Source organism: Tigriopus californicus, chromosome 7 (genome assembly GCF_007210705.1).
Source record: "Tigriopus californicus strain San Diego chromosome 7, Tcal_SD_v2.1, whole genome shotgun sequence".
Classification (NCBI taxonomy): Eukaryota; Metazoa; Arthropoda; class Copepoda; order Harpacticoida; family Harpacticidae; genus Tigriopus; species Tigriopus californicus.
Genome location: NC_081446.1, coordinates 5,644,400 through 5,671,236, shown reverse-complemented (window position 1 = coordinate 5,671,236; position 26,837 = coordinate 5,644,400). Strand labels below are relative to the sequence as shown.

General features: G+C 43.7%; 7 protein-coding genes across 9 annotated transcripts; 5 read left to right on the top strand and 2 right to left on the bottom strand.

Annotated features, from left to right (window-relative positions):
* Positions 1-671: 671 nt before the first annotated feature.
* On the top strand, positions 672-6,408 carry LOC131883744 (voltage-dependent L-type calcium channel subunit beta-2-like). 3 transcript variants are annotated; one of them, XM_059231293.1, is made up of 3 exons: positions 672-1,298; positions 2,876-4,441; positions 4,870-6,408. In XM_059231293.1, the coding sequence occupies exons 2-3, from the start codon at positions 3,038-3,040 to the stop codon at positions 5,089-5,091; spliced, it is 1,626 nt and encodes a 541-aa protein (XP_059087276.1). In that variant the 5' UTR covers positions 672-1,298; positions 2,876-3,037; the 3' UTR covers positions 5,092-6,408. The 3 variants fall into 3 exon arrangements, with proteins under 3 accessions (XP_059087276.1, XP_059087277.1, XP_059087278.1); XM_059231294.1 differs by having other exon boundaries at positions 704-2,509; XM_059231295.1 differs by lacking the exon at positions 672-1,298 and having other exon boundaries at positions 2,617-4,441.
* A 413-nt stretch (positions 6,409-6,821) lies between these two features.
* Positions 6,822-8,158, top strand: LOC131883216 (uncharacterized). The gene is made up of 3 exons (XM_059230623.1): positions 6,822-7,223; positions 7,290-7,673; positions 7,750-8,158. The coding sequence occupies exons 1-3, from the start codon at positions 6,981-6,983 to the stop codon at positions 7,990-7,992; spliced, it is 870 nt and encodes a 289-aa protein (XP_059086606.1). The 5' UTR covers positions 6,822-6,980; the 3' UTR covers positions 7,993-8,158.
* A 6,210-nt stretch (positions 8,159-14,368) lies between these two features.
* On the top strand, positions 14,369-17,964 carry LOC131884311 (X-ray repair cross-complementing protein 5-like). Its single transcript, XM_059232042.1, has 11 exons — positions 14,369-14,602; positions 14,663-14,918; positions 14,992-15,187; positions 15,549-15,852; positions 15,921-16,101; positions 16,173-16,312; positions 16,375-16,527; positions 16,734-16,879; positions 16,949-17,206; positions 17,276-17,783; positions 17,853-17,964. The coding sequence occupies exons 1-11, from the start codon at positions 14,582-14,584 to the stop codon at positions 17,865-17,867; spliced, it is 2,178 nt and encodes a 725-aa protein (XP_059088025.1). The 5' UTR covers positions 14,369-14,581; the 3' UTR covers positions 17,868-17,964.
* Positions 17,815-19,086, bottom strand: LOC131884322 (chromatin accessibility complex protein 1-like). Its single transcript, XM_059232063.1, has 2 exons — positions 18,654-19,086; positions 17,815-18,158 (listed from the first exon to the last, which is right to left on the bottom strand). The coding sequence occupies exons 1-2, from the start codon at positions 18,819-18,821 to the stop codon at positions 17,955-17,957; spliced, it is 372 nt and encodes a 123-aa protein (XP_059088046.1). The 5' UTR covers positions 18,822-19,086; the 3' UTR covers positions 17,815-17,954.
* An 827-nt stretch (positions 19,087-19,913) lies between these two features.
* Positions 19,914-21,154, top strand: LOC131884319 (probable maleylacetoacetate isomerase 2). The gene is made up of 5 exons (XM_059232059.1): positions 19,914-20,102; positions 20,182-20,233; positions 20,295-20,521; positions 20,589-20,721; positions 20,778-21,154. The coding sequence occupies exons 1-5, from the start codon at positions 20,088-20,090 to the stop codon at positions 20,999-21,001; spliced, it is 651 nt and encodes a 216-aa protein (XP_059088042.1). The 5' UTR covers positions 19,914-20,087; the 3' UTR covers positions 21,002-21,154.
* On the bottom strand, positions 21,136-22,253 carry LOC131884321 (large ribosomal subunit protein uL11-like). Its single transcript, XM_059232062.1, has 4 exons — positions 22,179-22,253; positions 21,986-22,055; positions 21,495-21,894; positions 21,136-21,284 (listed from the first exon to the last, which is right to left on the bottom strand). Exons 2-4 carry the CDS (start codon positions 22,016-22,018, stop codon positions 21,220-21,222), a joined length of 498 nt encoding a protein of 165 aa, XP_059088045.1. The 5' UTR covers positions 22,019-22,055; positions 22,179-22,253; the 3' UTR covers positions 21,136-21,219.
* A 370-nt stretch (positions 22,254-22,623) lies between these two features.
* On the top strand, positions 22,624-26,830 carry LOC131884317 (ras-related GTP-binding protein C-like). The gene is made up of 7 exons (XM_059232056.1): positions 22,624-22,830; positions 24,500-24,678; positions 24,743-24,971; positions 25,045-25,362; positions 25,440-25,582; positions 25,666-25,814; positions 26,469-26,830. Exons 1-7 carry the CDS (start codon positions 22,828-22,830, stop codon positions 26,609-26,611), a joined length of 1,164 nt encoding a protein of 387 aa, XP_059088039.1. The 5' UTR covers positions 22,624-22,827; the 3' UTR covers positions 26,612-26,830.
* Positions 26,831-26,837: the final 7 nt, after the last annotated feature.

Below are 26,837 nucleotides of genomic sequence, written 5' to 3'. Positions count from 1 at the left end.
TCGAGTTGGATCTTCAACCATGCATCCCAGGCAAAGTAAACCTCGTTTTTGGAACTAATCGTTGTGTGCATCGCTCGACATCGTGGATCGAGGATATCGGTCCATCTCGCCAATCGCCGAACCTTCCCATCATCAATCTCGTTGTGATGGTAGCATTCTTGGCAAGCAGAGCATCCAATGAATCTGTTCAGTGACGGCCCCGGCAAATCCTCACCAATTCCATATCGGCAGCAATCAACCTTAGGATCATTCCCATCCAGAAGACCCATTGGTCAGTAGACAAGTATTGGTGGTGCTGTCCGCTCTACTGCTAGAAACCCGCTCTCGTCAGGCAGACATGATTCTGCACCTCCGAAACTCAACAATCAGGTTCTCGACCCCGCTTAACTGAATAACTGAACCAGATCTGCATCATGTGCCTGCTCGGTTTTCACCTTCCATCTATCTAGACTCGTTTCTCCAAATTGAGCATCCTGGAACCGAACCTCCGGCATTGGATGGTGTGCGTATTCATCCATTTCCCAAATGGAACAGGTCCAGGGCGTCTGGATTATGTCTTTCAATAGAGCCCGTGTCTATTCCAAAAGGACATGTTTGAATTGCTGAATTGATGTCCTGTGTCCCGGAGGCCGTGAGTCCCATCGATCCGTGGGACAATTGTCTCGAAACTACGTGTATGCTACAAAGAATGATGCGTTCTCCCCAGTCGTTGAGAGTGACTCGAAGTTCATCCAGTGCGAGTGTACCGAATCCAACCACTTGGAAGCTTGGAAGCTCAGGAAATGAATGAAAATACATCAAGTGGCCAGCTTCTAAAGTCTCAAGGAAACCTCTAGTCACATCCCAAGTTTTTGGGCTGGCTTCCACATCTCTGACTAGTATAATCCGGCGGACAACGACGGCACTTCCTGAACTATATGTCGGAGAAAGTCAAGATGTGCGGAATCTCCCCCACCAAGAAATTCGGACCTGTCTCAGAAGGACGAGAAGGCTGACCACATTTGGGAGATGGAGCTTTCTAGGTCGATTACGAAAGCTAGAACAGACTCTGCCAGCTACATAGGTGATCTTCGTGTTGGGTGCTCTGTCTGCTTCGTTTTCTGGTAACACGTATGACGGCCCAAAGGCCTATTGCTTAAGAATGTGAATCCGAAGGCTGAAAAAAAAATGAGTCACCAGTTGTCTTCAACGGATTTTACTGATCGGAATGAGTCTATGTTTTGCCTGAGAATGTTGACATCAGGCCTCAACTTCGACTTCAAAATATTTGAGTAATCGTTACCAAGACCCATACCAAGGTACGTGCACACCAAAAACGTCAATCATTTGAATCATCCAACAATTTCAATCGAATTCCAATCGAACCGCTCTGAACAAAAAGACGAATGCATCGATTGTGTTAAGCAAGTTTTGTTGGAGGTCACTCAGTGCCTTCAAAATCGAGGGTTGCATGCATTATATCTTGTAATCTGGAAACGTCTGTGAAACTTTACCATCTCCTCCAAACGATTTCTTATCTATTTCTCCTTATCAAAAGCTTTTCCGTCACTCCGTCAGTCCTTCCATTTGACATCGTGTAGTTTCAACGGCCACAGAGCCGTGAACAAAAGTTGCCTGAGATTGATCAAGTAGCGTGATAGGGATTAGTCTCCCCTGGTTTGGCCCTGAATTGCAATTGTCTTGTCCGTCTTTCTTTGCCCCTATCATTTGTTTTGAACAAAGCTTTTGGCTTTTGGAAGCGAGGATGGTTTCAAAGGAGAAAAAAGGCTACCTTTTTGGTTGGTGGGAATGCCGGTTTTGTTCTCACTTTGAAGGACAATGTGAGCAGCCTTCAAAGATCCAATTGGCCATTGTGACTTCATTGCGCTGATATACTGATTTACTTGCTAACGATCTAAGAAGGCTAATTAGTATTTGAGCACCCTACGGCCACTCTTAAATGCCAAGGATTCTTTCTTTTCAAAATTCATCCCTCCGTTCTTTTACATTTTAACGCTAAAAAATTGAACTGGTGGAACTGGTGCCTGCAGGCTGACATGTGGCAATCCAATTGGCTGGATTCGTTCCATCTCGCTCGAGCTGTTGTTGTTTCACGCTCTTGAGCGTTTGTACTACTCAAACAGATATTAGCCTGCTTGTGAATGGCTCTCGATCAAGATTTGATTGTTCAAGGGAACCTACATGCATGGAGTACGCATGTACGTACCTCCATGATCACAGAGTGCTTCATCACATCGGTAGAGTTTTGCAGACCCCTCGAGTCTGTGAAATGCCCACATGTGCTACCACTACGTGCATGTTATTGTTCCCCTTCCAAGTCAAGTCGGGGGGAACAGCGAGAGCGACCGACACCTTTCTCTTTATGATACGGTGACAGTGGCATTCTATTTGAGAAGAATTAGTCAGTCACCCGGGGGCGAGATCGCTTCGTCCATTTCCGAGGCCCATGGCCACCACCGAAGCAACAGAGTTTCCCTATCCGCATGCGCACAGGGAACGACGGAGGAAGGTACTACAAGTCCACTACATACCGTACACTAGACACTGTTCCCGCAAGTACCGTTCATGTGCTTCTTCTTCTTGTTCTGCTTCTTCTTCTTCTAACACTCACATTAGCTCAAGTAAGGGACAACTAAGGACAGGGATTGATACAATTGTTGAGCCTTTAGCTCACGAGGTCTAGGAAACGCGAGAACGGGAGGGAAAAAAGAGAGACACAGAGAGAGGGAGGCAGAAGAATTCTGGACGAGTTGGGAACAGCGGTGTGGCACATTTGCTCACCGTCTATCCTTCGGAGAGGACACCTGGATCTTCCTAGAAAAAAAACACTTTCACTAGTCAAAATTGTGTGCTCATCTTCCAAACTATATTTCAGGACAGGATGCCCTTGGACGTGGCGCATGTTCATTAAAACCTCGAAAGTGGAGCTACTTGTGGTGTGAAGTGAACCCATTTCAAAGGAATCATTAGTCAGAATAAGCGTCCCATATCTCCCTCCTTGCTTCAAGAGAGTGAAAGCCGTCCCCAAGTGTTCCAAATGCAAAAAGGCAAAGCTCCAGCCAACAATTACAGTGCCATGTATCGACAAGGGTCAGGAGAGTCTTCGTACTCTCAAAGGTCTTCCGATTTAAGTCTGGATGAGGAACGGGAACATTTCAGGAGGGATACCGAACGTCAAGCCTTGCTCCAATTGGAAAAGGCCAGAACCAAACCAGTGGCTTTCGCCGTCAAGACCAATGTGGCCTTTGACGGCACCATCGACGACGATTCTCCGGTTCAAGGATCAGCCGTCAGTTTCAACATGCACGACTACCTCCATGTCATGGAGAGATACGACCAAAATTGGTGGATCGGGCGCAAAGTTCAAGTTGGCTGTGATGTGGGGTTCATACCGTCTCCGGCAAAGCTGGAGACACTGAGGATCCAACAGGCACAAAACCGAAACAATAAGATGTACGCCAATAAAACTCCCTCCACGGCCAACTTGGGCAAGCTCCTCCCCAACAAGCTGAACCAAAACAAGGATAGCAAGGCCAACAGTAGTAGTGAAATGGGAGATGAAGAGGGAAACCTCCCCACAGCCACTGGTAGCGGAGGGGTGGGGAGCGAGGATGCGGACTCGGGCACGCCCATTCCCGGTGCCAGCTTGATCGAGCAGGAGCGGAAGAAAAAGGGACTCCTCGGGAACAAAAAGATGGAGCAGATCCCGCCCTATGATGTTGTGCCCTCCATGCGCCCCGTTGTGATCATTGGACCCTCGTTAAAGGGCTACGAGGTTACGGATATGATGCAAAAAGCATTGTTCGACCATTTAAGGCGACGTTTCGAGAATCGCATCATCATAACGCGCGTTGCGGCTGACATCTCGCTAGCCAAAAAGAACGTTATGAACAATCCATCCAAGCGAGCCCTTATCGAGCGGTCCAATTCCAGGAGTTCCAACATGGCTGAGGTGCAGAACGAGATCGAAAGAATCTTCGAATTGGCCAAAACGCTGCAATTGGTCGTACTGGACTGCGATACCATCAACCATCCATCTCAGTTGTTAAAGACCTCGTTGAACCCCATTCTTGTCTATCTTCAGATCTCGTCGCCCAAAGTGCTTCAGAGGCTCATCAAATCCAGAGGGAAGTCACAGACGAGGAACATGAATGTGCAGCTTGTGTCCGCTGAGAAGTTGGCACAGTGCCCACATGAATATTGGGATGTTGTTCTTCACGAAAACTCCCTAGAAGAGGCTAGTGATCACCTCGTGGGATGGCTGGAAGAGTACTGGGCCGCAACCCATCCCCCGGCTAGGCCGGCAAACGTCACATCCGCCTTAGGAATGCCATTACAAAGGGCCTTGCCTTCGATGACAGCCCCCATTGCCCTGGCGGCTGCCATGCCAGGGACAGCCAAGTCCGTCCCAGGTGGAACCATGACAACGGCATCGGTTCATGTACCTAAGCATCAGCATTGAATCAACAACTTCAAATATTTATAGGCTGGAAGGGGCTTGTAAGCACACCCACCCACCATTTCCCCAAACATACACACCAACACTCATTAGTGGAGAAGCTAGGAAAGTGGTAGAGATTCCCAGGTCCCAGGGTCCCGTTTATTATAGAATTTGAACAGCAAGGGGAACGGGTTTTATTGAAATTTGTGAGCGAATTTGAAACTAGACATTCATGAGGAAGAGCGGTCCGTTGTTGAGCGCGAACTGCTCTCCATGACCGAATTGAGACATTGCTTTCTTTACAAGCATTGCTCTCGTATATTGTGGCTTTCAATCGAAATATGTAGTGCAGTAGATCAATCTATCTAGGTGGGCATTAACCTGAACCTCCGATATTTGAAGTTGTTCTAAACATACACAACCTATAGCACCACCATCACCAACACTCACATTCTAAGACTGGTCACACTTCCACGACTTCATCGGAGGCAGCCTCTCCGCAGGACCAAGAAGAACCCGTGCACAACCCCAAACATAGGATGTCCTTGGCGTTTGCAGATCGTCCCACGGTCCCAATTTCGGGACGCAGTTTCAAAAACGCTAATCGCCCTTCCAATTACAACATGGAATCAAGATATGAGCATGATTAGCGCACGTGCCAAAGTTCAGCGAGCCAGAATCAGTGGTCTCCGGAAACTTTTCCGCACGACGGTGCAGGTCACTTGGTGTACGTATTGGCTCCTTTCTTGATGTTGAGGGAACATGGGCTGTCGATCTGTCGTTTTGTCGATCTGAGGCACAACTGATTGAGCCTAAAACAAGCAAACAAATCATGTGATCATTATAGAGCAAAATCCTTGTCACTGGTAGTCTGAACGACGTCATGGTCGCTTTGTATTGCAAGTGATGGATGGAAAAGCACAAAGTTTTAAAAATCTATTCCTACATTATCTTTTCGAGGCGCTCGACAAATGTGGAGCATTTGCTATGAAGCTGTTGGTTTCCTTTCTATCGCGTTACATTTTCACTCTGAAGAAACCCCAACGGCGATTAAAAGCATTCTTGTGTTCCGAAGTAGCAGCTACAATTGTCCTTTATTATCTTATTATAACCATCACTTATTGGTCTTTATTAAACGCACTGTGCTATTCAAGTCATCCTTCAAAGAAGAAAGAGCCAACTTTCAGTCTCAAGCTCCAGTCATGATTATGGTGGAACCTCCTCCTCCTCCTTCTCCTCCTCCACCTTTTCTCCCTTTGCCATCTCCTCATTGCTTCCATATTCCAATTCTATAATCCCAAGAGTCTACCTAAATAAACTCTCAAAACTATTTTGAATCATTCCAAACCCAGCTCCTTTTTGTGTTAGCCTTGAGTCTCACTTCGCTCAAGGCAAAAAGACCCCGACCGAGTTTCTTTATCAAGTCTCATTTGTTTTCACCCTATACCATGGTTTCCATTTGATTATTGTTATACATGTATCGAGTAATGGTAATTATCATTATTGGCATCGTTACTGTCATTACAATGTATAACGTCCTCTTTTGCCCCTACCCCTGATGACGTCAAGAATTCTTGATCCACGTTTGTAGGCTCAATGGCCTTGACTTGAAAGCAAGTTCTATCCTTGCGTATTTCTTGATACCAAATCTGCGTGCCATCAAAAGTTCGAAAGATTGAGCAAAAGAGTTGCATCCTCAAGTATTATCCGAAATGCTAACTCGTTGAAGCCCACGAGAGTTCAATTCTTCAGCTCAATCCATGGAAATAATTCTAAAGAGACTGAAATCGAACAAACCAAACATGAAATCAAGCATCTTTTCCCTTCTTCCCTCCCTCCCTCACGGTATATCCCGAATTGTTTACTAAAAGCCTCGATCACTCTTATTGAGAACCTTGTTTTCCTTCTAATGTTTATTGAAACGACAATGATTGAAATACAAAGAGCTCTAATGAAAACCTACCATATTTTGCTAACCATTCATTTCAAAATCACGATTTATCATTGCAGCTGGATTGAGAAACAAATTGAATAGGCCCATCAGCCCCATGGCCATATGGAGCAATATTCAATACGAGTCCAAAGTGACTTGCTTTAAAGCATCGTCAAATAGTTCATATAAAATATACAGTGTATATAAACACCGAGAATGTTCTTATGTAATAAGGGTATTCCCCGACCAAGACATGTGTCGATACAGAGTTACAGGCCCTAGTGGGCTGTAGGAGCCGATACCATGGAAGAACAAGCCAATTTTGCCACAGAAATAGGCGGTGGGCCTTAGGCAGTAAGTACAATTATGGCCCAGAAGGAATGGCTCAACCAAGGGTGCATGCAGTCCTGAGTCTTTTCTACGTATAGGCTAGCTAGCTACCTGGGCCAGTGAAATAGCTCCGCATAACGTCACACCAAGCATTTGCACAAAGCTACGAAAATGATGTCTCATATCAATAAATACATGGGCTCCAAAATTTGAGTCAAAAGTGTCTTTTGTCCAATTTTAATTCCGATCTGTTGGGTCTGGTGACACAAAGTGATCATGAAGGAAACTGCCGCGTCTCCCAAATTGTTGGGGGATAAAACAACATCCTCGTCCATGGCAAACGCAGATCCAAAAGTCAAGACCAAACGCCGGAACAAGAAGAAATACCGGACCAAGACGGCTCAAACTAGCACGGGTGATTCCGATTCCTCTACGGACGATGACAGGCCTTACAAATGCAAAAAGACCAGCAAAGTCTATACGACTCAGGCTGTTGAAACGCATGAATACGAAATCACTGTAAGTTTCCCTAAGATTGATATCTCCAAGTGATTCGCTCTAATCCTCCTGTTACATCCCGGATAGATTGGTCGACATCAAGGCAGCCTGAATTATATTTTCAATGGCCCTATCATTCTTTCCCCCACCGTCAGTATGGACGTTATTTTGGAAAGCATCAGCCGCGAGTGTAATCTTCCTTTGGAGCGCCTCCGGACAGCGGTGGAATCCTGCTCGGAAATGCCCAAGTACTTGGAAAAAACCGCTCGACAAGATCCCACTTCGACCCCGTTTTCCAATTTGGGTCCCGAGCCGGAAATCCAGGTTCCAATGGGAGAGCAAAATGCATCCAAATCGAGAGCCACCTTTCAAATCGAAGGGGATGATTGTGGAGGTGATGACGCAGGTATCCTGCCTACAGTAATAAGTTCAGGCCTAGATGAGGAAGGCAACATGAAGATAAGTTTGCGGGTAAGGTCATTCGAGATGATAGATAGAGGTGGTTGTCTGGCTGCTTTTGACACACTTTTTTTTAACTTTGTTTCAGTTGGCCAGGACCATTTCAACCAAAGCAGTCCGCGTAAAGCGTGAGTCGTCTCACATCATGGCCAAGGCCTGCTACATGACCTTGTTCTGTTTCGTTTTAATCCTCTTCATCTGGATCGTTTTAAGCCACACTGGTAACACATGGATCCCTCGCACTCAACACTTGGATGTTTCTATTTCCGGAGCAGATGTTGCATTGACTCGTCTAGGGCCCTCCCTGGATCAGAATTCAACTTCGAGCTAAAGAAATATTGGCAGCCAAATTCATATCTCAAGACAGAATCAAACTTTTGACCACCAATGCATACATACTCAGGGTACACAATTCATTACGCACTCATTATTATCATACTGAAAATGATTTTTTAAATTCATGATTTCTACGAAATAAAAGGAACCAAATTATGAAATGCCTTGAATTTTGTGGCCTTTTTAAGGATGATGAAAATGCGAGGAATGATATCGCGTGAACAGGAGAGTGTCTAATATGTTTTGATCATCCGTCATAGAAGGTGTTAGAAGTCGTGTACCTGTTGAGTTTCTTTTCACACCAGTGTGTTTCTTTTTACACCAAAAAAGATTCTTAAAGCATACTTGACCTGTTACAAGTTAGAAGGCGGTAATCTCTCAATCTTAAACTATACCAAATGATTGTAACATATTTGTGAACCATCAGTGGTGATGGTGCCCTTGCTTGTACTAGTGTCCTCTATATGAATAGAACAACAGTGAGTTCATTGCACGTTCAATTCTGTTCCAAAACAACGAGTTCACATGGGTCCTAGATCTAAACCAAAACCAATCTTAATAATTTTTGGTGCCTTAAGAGTCAGTTGTAAGGCTGAAATTACTCTTCAGACATCATTAACTGCAATCCAGCAACACCAGTCTTAAATCATGTATCCTTAAATAGCAAAATGAAATAGTGGCTCAAAATGTGGTCTTCAAAACATTCAAAGTACGTTTCAGGTGCCGGACGGGTAGCTAAAGCGATACATAACTCTTAGAGGTATAGCTTCTTATCAAAATGTGTTTGGTTTGAATCTGTGACCCATATGAATGCATTGCATTGGAACAGAAATGAAGGTTCAAAATTGGACCGCACTGATGCTCTGAACACACTATCTTACTCTTCCATTTAATGCAGGGCACTAGTTTGTACATACATGTTGCACCATCTTATGGTAATGAAATACGTATGATGATGGTGAATGTTGAATTAACCTTCATTATCAAGAGATGGTTTGGCTAGCCCACTATTATCTATTAGTGCTGCATAATGTCAAAAAACAGTTATCACATTTTGGCACAACTTTTTGCATCATGCTATGACTAAGCAGGGAAAACTTAACTCGTTCATTCAGGCTCCAGTGAACGTGAAATAAAATGACATCTTGGGTTTTAAAAAATTAAGTGCCCAAGTGATAGGAATTGAAAATAAAATATTCTACTCAAACCTTAGATTTTCGTGCCCTTATTATGGCTCCATCTATCAGTGAGTTTTGGATTTAATAACATATTATTCTTGCCTTATCTGTGAAGATGAGGGCACCAAAATACTATATAAAATATGAGCATACAGTATGTATCTCATGCGACATATTTATTTTGCCAAACTTTCAATTTAGATCTTAATGATGGTTTGTCGTTTTATTAAGATTGGGTTTAGTCAGGGCTAATTTCTGTCTCCAGACAAAGTTTTGATATAAAAGCTTTTCTTAATATCTTGAACGGCATCATTATAAATGTGAAAAGAAAAGTAGTCATGGAAATGACCTTACCCGGAATAGGGGTCTCATTCATTGCAAAGAACCTGGGAATACATGTGCGCCGCTAAGTTGTCAATGACATTTGTCAAGTTAAATATGCCTGTTGCGGTATATAGGCTTTAAAAATGCACCGAGACAACAATGATATGCATTGAGGAGAGATTTAGTTTTTTTTTACGTTTTCTCTAAAATCCCATCAAACGTTCCCATCATATGTTGTTCTGGTCAAAGACAGTTAGGTGCAATTCTGAACCATTGCTAATAAAAAAATCATTTCACAAGATCAGACATCGCTATACATCGTGACCTAGGAACCTACAAATTGTTCGAGTCTCTTTCTAATTTTCCTATAGATTCGAGTTTTTCAGTAGTGTAACAACACGACCCCAAATCCACTCTTATGTTACCATTTTATGCAAATAGATATGTTCAAAACAGTTTACCTACAAAATTCAACCAAACATCATGAGTGATGTCGTAATAATGCAGTTTTCCATGACTTAATATCTGACTTAGTATAAGGGAGATGGTTTTAGCGCAGTTAGTTAACGGGTTCATGGGTTCGATCCCAGGTCTCCTCCCCCCCCCATCTAGTGGATCATCGCCTCGAATGGCGGCCCAGAACCCAGAATGGGACGAAATAAATATATCTAAATTGTAAACATTGTAAAAACAAACCTGTGATTCAATGAAAAAGATCACGCAATAAAGAGTTTAAAAAAAAAGTATCAGACTACATTTTGGGAAAATTATGTCAATTGGATCAAGGTGCAAGTTGGTTGTGATATTTGCCTAAATCATCCCTCCACATATCGTATTCCTCAAAACCAGGAACGAAATAAGGAATCTTATCGCAGACTGGTGCATGCTAGGTTTATGACCAAAATTCCAGACCAAGCCTACTGACTTGTCAAACTTGGGATAGCTCAAGAATATCGTAGTATGTTGACTAACGCCTCACCAAGCCTCTATTTTCTCGTCTATTCCGGGGACGTACATTCGACGTTTCATCTTCACCACTATGCTTCAAGGAAAATGGCCAAAAAAGCCCCCTCCTTAGCTTGAACTAAGGCCCACATTGATAATAAGACCACTTTAACATGCAGGTGTGACGACTATTGTTTTGCCAGAACCTTATTCTTTATAGTTTGAACAAAAGAGATTACTGTTTTGTCAATTTTCCCCCAAATTTGTGGCGAATGTACGACCTAGCGCGAGTAAGAGAAAAATAATCGTCAGAACAAGGTTCCGTAAGGCATTGTTTAACAAGTTTAACAAGTCAGTATTCAAAGGCTAACCAGGTCTACCAACTCATAATCGTTGGTGGCTCAAGTAGTTCATAGAAATGAAATAAATGTTCTAAACGATATATCGTGAACTGTTGTGGATTCCATTCCCAGGAGCGGTAAGGAAGTCCGTAAAAAAGAAAACAAAATAGTTTTCATATGATGCATTCTTCTTTTTTCTTATTTGTTTTTTTCACGGGCTTATCTAGCTGCTACAAGGAATGTAATCTCCAGTACTATTAAAACGAATGGCTATAATTCGTCTGATTATTACCTTTCAATCTTTATATGATATTTGGTCTACCAACGAATTTGAGTTGGCAGACCGAGCTAGTCCTTGAATGTTGGGTTGATCTGGAATGCTATCTAAAAAATTGTCCAAGTCTGACTTCATAGATACTACCGGATCAACAAGGCCTACGAATATTAGAGGGAAGCAAATTGAACAATGAAGGAGCCCGAGAAAGAAGAGATGTGGACTTCATTGTTTTAACTAGTCTGGATTCTCGAGGGCTTGAAGGTGCTCTCAAAACGCACATTAAGCCTCTACGGTCACTAGAATTGACCCTAAACCCTGGGTTGGGACAAAGCTCATGGATACTTTTGAAAACGTACAATATCAGATACCTTTCGTACCTTCTCTGAGTACTGTACAATCCCAACCGTTCTAACCTTTCCCAATACGAGAGCTCTCTCATTCCTGTGATGTTCCTAGTGAAACATCTTTGGACTTGCTCGACCTTTTGCAAACCTGCTGAACTCATTGGAGCCCAAATGGGTGAGGCATATTCAAGATGTGGCTGGACAATCGACTTGTACAGAGTTAGCATCGTGATGCTGTCTCTGGACTTAAACGTGCGATATATCCAACCACACATTTGAAAAGCTTTACCCACCTTCAACTGGATATGCTCATCGAACTTTCCATCATTTTGAAGGACTACGCCTAAATCCTTTGTGGACGAAACCTGCTCAATATCTTTACCTCCATTATCTACGAGTGGAGTATTCAAAGGAGTTGACCTGATGGTAATTGAGCGTAATTTCATTTCGTTCACGGCCATATTACTCTCAGTTACCCAAGAGTAGATTCGATCTAAGTCCTTTGCAAGACTACTGGAATCTTGGCCATTCCTACCAGAAACTAACTTTGTATCGTCAGCATAAGAAGAGAGACTGGCAGTGAAACTAAGCTTTTGAAGTGGGGCAATGAATGTTATAAAAAGGAGAGGCCCTAAGATGGAGCCCTGGGGAACCCTGGCTTGACATCATGTGTGTCACTAAGGGATCCCTCGACCTTAACATTTTGCTTCCTATCCTGAATGAAGCTTCTTATCCAATTGAGAACCTTGCCTTGGATCCCAATGTAATGATGTCTATTCAACAAAAGGCCATGATCAAAGGCCTTGACAAAATCAAGATAGACAACATCAACTGACTCGTGCCGTTCCAGTCCCTCAATGACCTGCTCTAAATGCTTAATCAGCTAAAATGTGCTCGAAACCCGTGCTGGCTAGGAGGAAGGACTTCATTGACCTCAAGAAATTCAACAAGTTTAGACTTCATGACCTTCTGAAACACCTTTGCAATATTCGAAGCGAGAGAAATCGGCCTATAGTTACTGGGGAGCGACTTATCTCCCCTTTAAAAATTGGAACAACATGAGCTAACTTTAGTGAAGATGGAAACTTGCCCTGATCCAAGATGCAACGCATCAAGTACGAGAAAACAGGAGCAAGAACCAGTGAGCATCTCATCAGAAACTGTGATGTCACACCATCAGGGCCTGGAGAACTCGAGAGTCTCAAGTCTCTGATGGCCTCTTAAGCATCTTGATCTGGGACTGCCATAGTCTCTACATTGTTAATGGCTTCCCCATCAACCTCAAAGGCCCAACAAGGTCTTTCATTTTTCTGTGAGTGTTCGCATAAGAGGAAAAGCCTTCGGATTCGATCTGACCTCCTGAACCACCTAACTCTCAGTTTGTAAGTGGTCATTTTCGATGGAGGCCTTGATCTTCAAGAAATTCAAAAGCATGTGTTTTAATTTATTTTTCATACTTCTGTACGTCATTAGTTATACACAGAAATCTTGCTTAAATATTAGAAAATACACATAATCAACTTCTTCTTATCTATAAAATGAACCCTGAGCACCTATTATTCATTTTTTTTACAGGTTTTGAATGCATCCATGAACTTACAGCTGATATGTCATTAAAAGAAAAACAAATGCAAGGGGTTAATAAAAAATATTGCATCGCATTTTTTAAAAAACGAAAATTACTTTTGTTGCAACAAAAGAAAAACCCAGATCAAAGTTATTGAATCCTATTAGTTGATTCCACATTTAGTTTTCCATTTGTGTAAACTCCATCATTATTAAGACTTTCTCTAATAACAGTAACAACTTTATTGAGCTTTTTATAAATATTCTACCTTTCAAATCAATAATTGATTTCTTGAATATTCAAAGCTGTAGTTTGTGCAAAGCACAAAATAGTATATTACCTTTATAAGCTGGTAAGATTTTACAAAAACAAAGTCTTGCCATAACAATTACATCCAAACGCTATTTGTATGCCATCAAATTATGTAATTTAACAACACTGGTACACACATATATCTAGCAGGAAGATGAGCAAATAAAATTTGTTTTTTATTTAAAAATTTACTGGCACATTTTTTGAAATACGGAATGGAATGAAAGTATGATTGTCAGGGCATTAATGGTGCGTCTACACGACAAATAATTTGGCAAATAATTAGGCATTTCACAAACATTGTTTGGGATTTCACAAGCATTTCACAAACATTTTTCGATTTGAACATGTTTAAAGTTTGTTGGCAACGAGCATTCATGGACAACAGCATCCTCCTTAGCCCTTCGAACCAAGGTGTCCATTTTCAGCCAGGTCAGAACTTAACTCATTCGATCCATGATGGTTTATAACAAGGAAAAATGTATTGATTGTGGTTCATTTGGACACAGGATAACTCCAACTTAGAGTATGAAGGGGCCTGGGATTGTCAATCAATGTTCAAAGTCATCAGATGTCATCCCATCCCCTCTTAATGCAGTATTCACACTTCCATCTCCTCCTCCATTTCAATTGGTTTATGAGTTACAGTCAACACGAATTTCGAAAACCTTTCGAAAAGCAAAATTTCTTTTAAAATTGCATCATCAGGTGGCTTATGGTACAGTTCATAGAACGGGGCAAAACATGCCTTCAAGTAGTAATCGGTTTCAGCCAACATATGACCGCACAGATTGAAATTGGCAAAATAAAGGACCTTTTTGGAAAGCCAAACATTCTCATCATGATAGTACCCATCGGTGTCTTTTTCTTCAAATTTTCTCAGTTTTCCCTATGTTCATTATATGCAGGGTCATGTCAACAAAGATGAGATATGATATGAAATATGATAAAACATGTACAGGACAGGCTTAAAAAAATGAAGGGTCAACCCGACATAACCGATGATTGAAATTATGATATGGCAGAGAAAATGGCGAGGAGGACTTATGAGGTTGTCACCCAATGGCCATCATGTTTTTGAATGCGGCGCTGATCTGGTTGTCATGGACAACAAACGATGAACTCAGAATGCATGCCAGAACTTGAAAACAAGCCCAGGCAGTGAAGCCAGCGAAGCCAGTCAAGCAGTCACATGTGATGAACGAGGGCCCGCCCACGAACGGACCAATGTGAAACAAAACCGGCATTGAAAATCGAATATTTTTGAACAGTTTGGTGGTAGATGGATGGGAAATAATGCCACCACGTGAAAAGGAGGTGAGTCCATGGGTTTGGGTCCGCATTGTCGATCGTCCTATCCAGGTAATCTGCTTCCAGTTTGCGGCTTTGTGCTTGGTCCTGGATGTGGGTGTAACTTGCCGCACCTCAGACTTTCTGGTGACCTCGATCCGTTGTGCTTCCGAGCTACTACAACGACGTCTCTTTAGTGAATCCACGGATCGATTCGGATTGGTTTTGATCGGCGATGAGCGCACCAACAACGTACTCAATTACGGGCATGTCAATGTCTTGGATGGCGGTCTGCGGGTAGCCAATTGGGATCTCCTGGATTATGTGGAGAACCACGTTCAAGGTACGGGCATGCGTGCCCTTTGACCATCTTTGGCAGGGACTACATATCAGTCATCGACGGCCATGGATTTCAGGCACGAATCACGAAAGCGATTGGTTGGACGGGGTCATTGTGGCCTTGGATCTCTTAAAGACCGAGACGGAAGGCCAAAGCAAATGTCAGGAAAAGAAGATCATTCTTCTCTCGGATTTGGGCTGTGTCTCCAATTCCGACAATTGGGACTCCGTGCTTCTGGCTCTCAAGAAGGAGAAGGTCGAACTGAGTTTCTTGTGAGTAAACATTGACTATACATTAATTAAGTGACTGATTGATGCATGGATGTCATGGAGGTTTCAATGGTCTCTTCTGTTTAGATGAGGCCCATTTTTTCGTTCTTAGATTCATAGGCTGGTATTACAAAACTTAAAAAAAGTAGGGGCTAGGAAATCCTTGGTGATACATGATATCGATATTGGCATTTCTTCTCCAATTAGTTTGAAAGGGTTTAAACTAAAATAAAAAATTAAGGAAGCCGAAATTTAAGGCCAGTTACCGTGTGAAAGTTCTCCAATGTAACATGCAATGTTCTCTGAATAAAAATTGAGTTTTGTGACTCTGTCTCAAAACTAAGGATTACTCTTTCGTTGGTAGTGGTCCAACTTGGGCCGATGATGATGATCCAAGCCAGTTGGGGGTGAATGGGACCAGTCCCGAGCCGGAGGCGGGTCCCAGTGCGGCTGCTCACGACCCGCCCAAGACTAAAACGCCACAGCAAAAGGCCAACGAGGCCGTTTTGAGTAATCTCGTGAACGAAAGCGAAGGCGTGCAATGCTCCATTGAGGATGCTATGGCTACTTTCATCAATCATGAACGCCGCAAGAAAAAACCGTTTCCATGGAAAGTGGCCATGGAAATTGGACCCAACATATCGATCAACACCGTTGGTTACATACAAGTAGGATCGAGTTGTTTTACGCCAAGATCATCTCTGTTTGCATATCAAAGATAAACTAACTATCGCAGACCCGACGCGAACCTCCAAAATCATGGAAGAAATGCTTGGCCCGTCCCCCGGCCAATGGTGACGTGGATGAGCTGAAAGCTGCCACCACCTTTGTCAAAAATAACGATGCCCAGGAAGTTGTGGAAGGCAGTAATCTGATCGAAAGTTACAAATACGGTCCGGAGCTCATCACCGTTGCAGGTCAGTAACAAAATCATAGATTGAACATGAGTACGTAGAAGAGGGAATGAGAAACTTTAATCGATCGGCAGAGGAGGATAAGGCCTCGTTTTCTTACGACGGCGGACCCAAAAGTCTTTGTGTTCTTGGTTTTGTGCCTCAAAGCGACATACAAAGGCAGTGGTTGTTGGGCGATGGATCAATGGTGTTTCAACCCGTGGAAGACGACGAGGTGAGTCCTGCTCAACACGATTGTGTACGTGTTTGCCTTAAAGCAGTTTCTTACCCAAATAGCCATCCATGGCAGCCTTATCGGCTCTAGCCTTTGCCATGCACGATATGCGGATGGCGGCCATTGTGCGGAAAGTATACCGTGCCAAATCCACGCCTCGAATGGGCATGCTCGTACCTGAATATCGACCAAATGATGAAGGCGTCGATGAGTTGGTGAGTTTCATTTCTGTCGTTAGCCTAGCTGTCCTTGCTTTAGCTTAGGGTCTGATAAAATGTTTTAGCCATCAAACCCGATAGTTTTCTCTATCGTATAAGATGAATGAGGATACCTCACATACCAATGACATCATTAAACATACTGCAAAGTTTGATGGGCCTTTTCCTTCATAAATTAGATTAATGATTGCTCTCTACTCTAGACCATCGTGTTCATTGAGCTGCCATACTCCGAAGATCTCCGTCAATATGAATTTGCTCCCGTGTTCAATGATTCCATTCGACCCTCCAACTCGCAGTTAGAGGCCATGGACGATTTCATCGACAATATGATGCTCATTGAAGATGGGTAGGCTACATAAATATGTACATCGGAAATCAGTCATAGTCCTGAAAGTTCGCCTTCCGTCTTAAACAGAGAGGAACTCGTCAAGACTGAAACGATCATGAACCCTTGCAACCAGTATTTATATCGATGTCTCACTCATCGAGTCACACAGCCCGGAAAGATTTTACCCGATGTTCCTGCCCGGATCAAAGAGTTCATGAAGCCACCTCCCGAGCTTGCCCAAAAGGTGGATACCCTCGTGAAACGTCTGCGAGAGCTCTTTCCGTGTGAAGAAATTGACAGGAAGAAAGAGAAAATCACGGGCGATGAGATGTTCGTCGATAAGAGGTATGAGTTAATTGAATAGAATATTTTCGTTTGAAGGGGGGAACTAGTCACAATCGACTTGGTTTGCAGTAAGGGAGATGTCACCAATGCCTCTGAGGAAGCACCCACCACGAATGATCTCTCAATTTCACACGGATCAGTTTTGGTCGAGGTTGGCACGACCACGCCCGTGGAAGATTTCCAAAAGCTCTTGGACTCCGGGAGTGACCTCGTACCTTTGGCCCAACAATTGGAGAGCGTGATTGAGAAGTTGGTTAGGGCTTCCTTATTCAAACAACTGTACGGAAAAATCTGCGATTGCCTGAAGGTTTATCGTGCATCATGTCTGCTCAAAGACAATCCACACCTTTACAATGACTATTTGAGCGAATTGAAGCACTTGTTGGAGTCCACACAGAAGACTGACCTCCTGATCGACGTGCAAGAGAAATCGTTGGGTATGATTGGCCGAGATGAGCATCATGCGAGTAAATTCTCGGCCGATGAGGCCTTGGCCTTTTTGGCAGTGCCGGTTGATGCGACCAAAGAGTCCACGAGTAAAGCCGCTACCGTGGAGGATGACGAGGACGAAGATATGGTAATATATTGGCCAAATGATGTTGTCGCTGTCAAATTTGAACTTTCACGATCTACCTTTATTTTACAGCTCGACGACCTGTAAGATTTTAAGAACTACGATGTGGACATTGATAAGTATTTAAATAGATGAGATGGCTGATGAAACATTGAAATAAAAAGACTGGCTCATTCACAGAATATCGTCGTCGTCCAGTTTTTCGTTTTTCATAATCTCCAGGTACTCGCTCACTTTAATTTTCTTGGGCACGATATCGTGAAGAAACTCCATACTATCCTTGCGTTGGACCACTGCCGCTAAATCGCGATAAGTGACGCTTTGATCATTGTCCCCGTTGCGTTGGGCCAACTTGGTCAGGTACATTATGAAGAGCTCCTGCAAAGGAAGTGCCACGAAAAATGAAATTGATCACTTCGAATTGGTCGGACACATTCAATATTATGCATCAAAGTACAATTCAGGTATATCAGCTTGAATGGTTGGCCTGAACTTTTTGACTTTGCTTGGAGACAAACGAGAAGCAAATATCCACTGGATGACCGAAAGAACCCGATAGGGTGATTCATAACTTTTCAACCCCGCACGACCAAACATTCAGGATGATTTCAAAGGCATTTCCTTAAAACATTGGCGAAGATGTTTGGTGCGATATTTAGTGGAAATTGAACGTGGGCTAAAGTTGAATAAGAATGGCCATGGTCTAAGTCAGACGAATTTGTCGTTGAACGATGGTCAAAATCCTTTACCAAACCCAAAATGGCACAAAAAAAAAACTCATTGCATATAAGCTAGAGAACTTCGAGGTCCCTTTCACATCCAGAATCAGGCAGCTCAAGCTCGTTTTCCGGCTGTTTCGTTTCCATTGATTACCGTGGCTTTGGTAATGAGGAAGAGCGATTCCTGCGAGACCGTCTCCACATCGGGGGAGCTTTTCATGATGGTTTTTACGCGGGTCATGGGCAACGACACATCTCGTCCGCCTTTGGGCGAGGATTGTGGAGCCGCACCCGAGGTGGGATGGCCATTGGGCGAGGACATGATGCCACCCAAGAAGGAAACGCCCAACACGCCTTGAATGGGATGGGTCCGTTGATTCACTCTCTAGGCCAGGCCAGGCCTCTAAAATGATCCAATGTTGTTGACAAACGCGCCAAACTCCAAAACAAAACAAAACCAAAGTGTGACCAAAGAAGGGAAGGAGATGGATATTTTTGATCTAAGCTTTCATATGAGCCTAGCCATGCATGATTTTCAATGTGTTCATGGATGCTCCCGCTTTATTAGATAAATACAAAATACTTTGCTATCGATCAGTTGGGAGGCAGCTTGAGACTAGAATCCAAAATAATCGGTTCAAATGTGGGCACAACGTTAGCTTCCTTATTTTATTTGTTGATTTGTGCACTAAGTAAAAAAAATCTATATTGCTATCAGAGAGGTGCAAACCCCCCATTGAGCGTCGCCACGTTTCCAGGTTATGTTCAAAGGTTGAAATATATAATGATACAATATTTTATTGAGTAAAAATATGACTTGCTATATTATGGTAGAACAATTGGCTTGAATGTCTGGTAGAATTCATCTTGAATCAATTTTGAGTTAAATTGTATTGAATGGACAACACTTTGAAAATCAAAGCTTGGATGGGCAGGATAGCTTGATATGTTTTGATCATGGTAATTCCTGGAACAATTGCAGCACCAGGATTCATGCAAATGGATGAGACTGCATCCTAATACAAAGCAAGTGCGATTGAACAAATACAATAACCACATTCATATGAATTCACTTTTAACCTGTTTCTATACCATAAGCACAACATTGATGGAAAATCCCAAATCAATTGGCTGTTCAGGGACTGGAAAAAGTAATGGTGCATTTACGCCCATATCCCTTTGCTAATAGAATAAGCAATTTGTTCTATAAGGCTACAAGTTCCCAGGGAATAGTGTTAGCACTCCTTTAAATGACTAATCGGGAGGAGATGCATTGTAGTGGTTAGCTCGGTTAGCTAAGGCGTTTATGATTCATACAGAATGCCCACCTTTACCTTCAATCTCAAGCGCAGGATGCCCATCTATCGTCAACTTCAGAGAAGATCATTCGGAGAGTGGGGTCCGAATAACATACAAACGGGTTTGGAATGGCTTTTCCCCCTGTTTAATGAGAGGATCTTGATTCAAGGCAGCATGAACCTCGCAGAACCTCGCAGAACCTGTTCTGAGATGGGTGATGCCTCTTGAACCTGTGCAAGTTCGCCTTCTGTTCTAGATGCCACTGGAGATGAAAAGGTGAAACTTGAAAATGGCCAACGATACGGTAAACAGGATCACAATTGGGCTGCCATCGGTTTTACCCTTATTACATGAAATGTATTCATGATATATCTATCTTACAGCCCATTCTTTACTCTTACTTCCGGAGTTCTTGTTCGTGGCGAGTCCGGATTGGTAAGTTCTACTCATGGGATCATATCTTAATCTAACAACCATTCACATTCGACTACTCCAGTGCTAGCTCATAAGCAGATCAAATATGAATATAAAGCCGTGCATCTGGTTCGAGATGGCGGCGAACAACATCAAGCCGAATTTAGAGCATTAAATCCCTTGGAGCAAGTACCCGCATTCCAACTCGGTGACAAAGTTCTGACCCAATCCGTGGCCATTATGGAGTTCTTGGAAGAGCAATATCCCGAACACCCTTTGTTGCCCAAGGATCCCTGGCCAAGGGCTAAGGTGAGACCCGCAAGTCCAGCTCTGATCAGTACAAAGGTTAAATGAAAAGATTCATCGCACTCCCCAGGTCCGTGAAATCGTCGAGATGATTTGTTCCGGCACTCAACCCATTCAAAACTTGTCGGTTATGAATATGGCTCGCGAGGATCTGCCTGAACGTGTCCGTTGGAGTCATCATTGGATCACCCGTGGATTGGCCGGTAAGTCGACTGTTCATTACTCTGAGGGCTTTTCATCCATTGTCGTTGGGTCATAGGAGTGGAAGTGATATTGCAACAAACTGCCGGCCAATGTTGCTTTGGAGATCACGTGACGCTAGCCGATTGTTGTCTAATACCGCAAGTGTACAATGCTAACCGATTCAGTGTGGATATGGAGGCCTTCCCGACCATCAAACGGGTGGCTAACCATCTCCAAGGATTGGCAGCTTTTCAGGCCGCTCAGCCTTCGGCTCAGCCAGATTACCCCACGGATCCTTGAGGTGTCAGCTGGCCAACATGAACATATCCCATGATTGAGCAGATCATTTTAACAATAAAATCCAAACCAATTAACGATCATCGATCTCCGACCATTCCCAATCTGGGGCCTGGTCTGAGTTAAGAGCCAATACATGTATCTCGTACAGAGGAACCCTCCGACAATTTATTGATTTCGTTAGCATAACGCGGTTTTAACAATCCAGTGGAGGGAACCACTTATTCGGCGGCGATATCCATGGTGCCATCACTGATCTGGTCAATGATGTCATGAGGGTTCATACCTGCAAGACAAAAGGGATCCTTCAGGACACGTTCCCCTTGTTCAGACCCCCATCCGTTTGGTGGAATCGAAATTCAGACATACAAGTTGAGAACACACCCTTCGACCGAGTGGTTTGACACAAGGCGCGTGTCCTCGGTCGAGGATTCAGGCGCAAATTATTTCATCCTGGAAAGCCTCATATATTGTTCAGCCTAATCTATGTCATTACCATCGACGGTGCAGCCCACGGATTGGGCGGTGCCCAGGATCTCCTTGACCACGCCCGACAACTCCTTGGACATGGAGCGAGGTCGCATGATGCGGGCCGCATTCATGATGTCGTCCATGGTGATGTTGCCGTTGTGCTTGATGTTCTTGACCTTCTTGCGGTCACGGGGCGGTTCCTTCAGGGCTTTGATGATGAGGGCGGCGGCCGAAGGCACCACAGACACCTTGGCTTGACGATTCTGGATGGTCAATTGGACCGTGACCTTCAGACCTTTCCAGTCTTGCGTGGCCTTGGCGATGTCGTCACCGATCTTCTTGGGCGACAGACCCAAAGGACCGACCTTGGGGGCCAAGGCCGACGTGGCGGCCACTTCACCGCCCACGGCCCTCAGGCACACCACCTACATTCAAACGCGAAATAAGCCTGCGTTAGAACCGTGCGATCCATTGGTTGGCACGCCATTGACGAACGAACTTCTTCACACCACTCACCTTGGTCTCATTGGGGTCGAATTTGGGAGGCATGCTGCTCACAAGGGACGATGATCAACACGGAATCAGGCTATAGGAAAAGAAATCAAAGGTCAGGTGGGCTCTCGATACTGGGCATGGAATGGGGCTGGCCCGTCAGAAGTGGTGGATGAAATCGCGAAGAAATCGACCACGAACGAGTTGCACTTCTTACCCGACGAGAGGTTTCAACGGAAAAGGAAGGCCACGAGGTCGGCATACCAAAACACAACTATTGGCATGAGGAAAAATAGCCCACAGATATCAGTGACCTTTGGATGGGATAGCATTACTGGATAAGATGATGAACACACAGGATACATTGAAACATCACTTCCAAATGTATCTAAAATCATCTCAAGGCATAAAATAAGTAGGCTTATTTCTCAGGGTAAACTCTCCTCCCATGTGTTGCTCCGAAGTCAGGTTGACGCTCACCTAGGGCTGTCGCAATCTTAAGTCCAATGCCATAGCCCCTCCAGCTCTATATATTATTATCAAGCTACATGGAATTCAGAGCGCTAGTATTATACCACGATTAACCTATGGCCCCAAAAGTCTATAGTGCTGTTGATTGAGAGATGTCACTACCAAATGTGACTCTCTGGCTCATGCAAACTCTGGTCACCTAGATGAGTTGTCAAACTCCCATCCTTCCATGAATCCGATCAATCCGATCAATCCCATCGATCCCATCTCCGACTTATTCCCAAGTTCTCGTTTTCTGGGATAGATTGATTGGTCAATTGCTTCACTCGTGTCAATCGTGCCCATCCAATCGTCGTGGAGTGCATTTCCACTGGATCGGGCATATAAGGTTCATCATGGTAAGGACTTCATCCCGCTCAATGGTCTGAAATGGGCCAATCGGCGAGGCTAAGCTAAGTGAACTCTTTCTTCAGTTCAGCCATGAATCACTGGCCTAGACCACCTATGCGTTTTCTCGATTCGAGCATGAACAGTTGGGGGCATCGAGTCAACAACGCAGTCTGCTTTTCTCTGCTCTTGAGGAGTTTAATTGTCACCTGAGACCAGTGTTTTTGATTGAAACTTTATTTGCAGCTAGGCGCTTGAAAGTTAACCGGGATGAAGATACATACACTCGCCAAAGTGGCGACTAATTACTCACTCATTCTGGGTAATTAACTCAGCGATACGGGCGTTTAAAAAAACCTCGCCTCTGGATCTGAATGGTCTCATTGGCAGACCAGCGCCAGATTTTCTTCCGTTGACTCTCAACAATGAATTCTCGATCTTATGAGCCACTTAACTCTTACCCGTCCTTATTCCAGTTGAGCTGACCTGTATCAAGCCAAACCACCATTGGGGGTCAGAAATACAGACCTTGAAAAGGACGATTGAATTAGGTTCCGGGGTGTAATTCTACATTGATGAAAAGCTGGAGGGCGGACTAGCCCTCCAATGAAAAGTGTTTCATTCCAACATGTTCAAGATCAAAATCCAACGACAGCTTTTTACCACTCCCGGCAGATCAAAATAAGAGACGGTCACATATGTATGTAGAAACTCTATTTTATGCACTACAATGAGAAAAATCAAAATGGGCTCTAAGGCTTGAAATAGGCATAAGAGCTGGCCAAAAAGTGCAAACATTGTTATGACAGGTAGTGAAAACAGTTTTGAAAGCAACTGTAGTGGCAATTGAAAGGTAAACGCGATAGGGCACAATTCGTTCACTCAAGTCAAGTTCCATGGCATTATCATCTGATACCGCTTGTGATCGTCAGTGAAGTGCTTCCTTTCACTTCAATCATAAACATTGGTGATGTTCTTGGAGAGCACCAGTCTGATTGTCAAAAAGCTAACTCATCGTTCTTTCAGTTCTTGTTTTGGGATTTCCCCGGTCAAATCGACTTCTTTGACCCGACTTTCGAATCCGAAAAGGTCTTTGACAATCAAAATGATATATTCCCAATGGTCCAATGGCCCAACTTGGTCCCAAGACCTCTGATTATTACTGACAATTTCACTTTTTTTACTGATGCTTGGTGCCAGGGTCGGTCGAAGAGTTGATGAGCCTGGCCAGCCAGTGAGCTCGGCCCTCGCATTTTTCCATGAGGCAATGCCATTGACCGGTATCAGATTGGTTCTTTGTCTGTGGATGGGGTTAGAACCTAAAAGCTTTGTTAAGAAAGGTCAAGGAGGAGAATCATGACGTGCAGAATTGAACCCACGCTGTCTCTGAAGAAGTTTCTTGTCGTAAAAAAAGTTATTTTGGGTTGACTAATACCTCTTTCGTGTCGCATCATACTGGGAAAAGCCAAACGTAAAGTAATGAAATAAATCTCCACATTTTTCACATGGACGCTCTTAAGTGGAACCCTTCTTGGGTGATTGATTACTAATTTGCTAATTGCCAAGTCGGACTGTTGTGATCCAATTATTTGTGATAGCCTTTAAAAAGACGCCAGTTTGCCCCCCCCCCCGTTTGGTTCGCAACTAATCATATAACATGTCATTGACGTTGGGTTTCAGTCGTACGCCCCTGGGACATCGGTGGGGGGAGGTCCTGGTACGAGTGTCGGCCATAGCCAAGGCGTGGGAGGTGGAGCTTCAGAGTACAACTATGGCACCACACCCTCTCAATATGATTCCGACTCTAGACCCGACAAAGACAGCAAATATCCCAAGATCCTCCTCATGGGATTGAGAAGGTAGGAATTCCAATCGCAATGCAAACATATGTTCGAGAGAGTTCAATGTGAATTTCGCTTACAGGAGTGGGAAGTCGTCGATTCAGAAAGTGGTGTTCCACAAGATGTCGCCTAATGAGACGTTGTTCTTGGAGAGCACCAGTCTGATTGTCAAAGAGGACATAGCCAACTCATCGTTCTTTCAGTTCTCGATTTGGGATTTCCCCGGTCAAATCGACTTCTTTGACTCGACTTTTGAATCCGAAAAGATCTTTGATAACTGTGGGGCCATCATTTTTGTCATCGACGCTCAAGTAAGGCTCACACTAGTCGACAAATCTGAAGGTTTTTGCCGGTTTTGAACTATTAATGCCTTTTTTTGGTTAGGATGACTATAGTGAAGCCATGGCAACGTTGAGTGAGACCATTACTCGAGCACATAATGTGAGTCGAGACATTAAATTCGAGGTGTTCATACACAAAGTGGATGGACTGTCTGACGACATCAAGATCGAAACTCAACGCGACATTCACCAAAGATCCTCGGATGACCTAATGGAAAGTGGTCTCGAGGATCGGGTCCAGTTGTCTTTTTACCTCACCTCAATTTACGATCACTCTATCTTCGAGGCCTTTTCCAAGGTCATCCAGAAGCTTATTCCTCAATTGCCAGCCTTGGAGGATTTGCTCAATCTCTTCGTTTCGGTAAGGATGAAAAGACTGGCCTCGGAAGAAATGAGGCAACTCTCAATTGAACCCCATTCGACCTTCTTCGATTATAGCGAACTCGAATCGAAAAAGCCTTTCTGTTTGATGTGGGCTCGAAAATCTACATCGCCACTGACTCTTCGCCCGTGGATATGCAGAGCTATGAGCTTTGTTGTAACATGATCGATGTGGTCATCGATGTCTCTTGCATTTACGGGTAAGACAAGGAGAGGAGGACCTTTGACTCATCTTGAAAGAAACTTTGTATATATTATGCCTCGGGGTGTGCAACTCTTCCAGACTTTCGGATGAGAACGATGAATCGGCGTTTGATCACAAGAGTTCAAGCGTGATCAAATTGAACAACTCGACCACTTTGTACTTGAAAGAAATCAGCCGCGTTCTTGCCATGGTCTGCATATTCAGGAGCGAAAATTATGCTCTTCCAGGTAATGTGAAGCACATTTTCCTCGACATTTGTGAACACAATGATGCATGCTAGTAAGAATTTGACAAAAGAGACAAGACGAAAATGCAGCCAAGTCTGCGCGGTCTGTGCCCTTTGGGAATACAAAAGCCTCATCATTCCAAGTAGACCTCTGCGCTGTGCCATATTTAATCAAAGTTAAGAAAAGCAAGTTTTGTTCATTGATCAGCTCTACCCAGCAGAAAATCAAGGGAAAAGGCTGATATAATTGAATGACCAATACCGCACCGGTTTAGCCTGAATGAACTTGCCATGGCTTCTATCCAGCTTGGATCCAAGGCCAGTTTCTGCAATGATGGTAAGCCATTTTTTCAATGGCTAAAGTGGAAGTTTGACATGAGATCCCGTGGGAATGTCCATTGCCCACAATCCACATTTGTAACTTTCATTCTGATCTTCCACCAAGAATCTCATTCAACAAGAGGCTTTTCTCTGCGATCTCGATTGGAGGCGCCCATCGAGTTTCGAAGCTCAATTCTGTTGTCAAATGCATTTCGCCGTCTCCTTATCCAGCTTTATGTCCCAATCAAAGGCCAGAACTTGGTTGTCAGTCACACACGGACATTTGGAGGCCTTCTTCAATTCCTCATCGCAACTTTTGTTTTCTTCTCCACAGGAATCATCGACTACAATTTCGGAGTGATCCGTGACGGGATCGAAAAAGTGTTTGGTGTCAGGGATCAGTTGATTGGCGAGGCTGAACTCGGAAAGAGCCAACTTTCGACCTCATTTATGCACCCGGAGAGTGTGGAGAAATAGGTTCAAGAGTTGTTGAAGTTGAATAGACACGGCGATCGATTTACGTATATATTTTTGACCTCTACAATGAAAGTGGAAGATGAATATTTATCCCGATAGGAATCCCCCTTATATCTACGTATCTTTGCCGAGTGCCTCTCATGCCAACAACGAGATATACTACAATTATTATTATTACTCTTAGCCAACAACAATACAATCGATTCATGTGAACAATGACCAACAA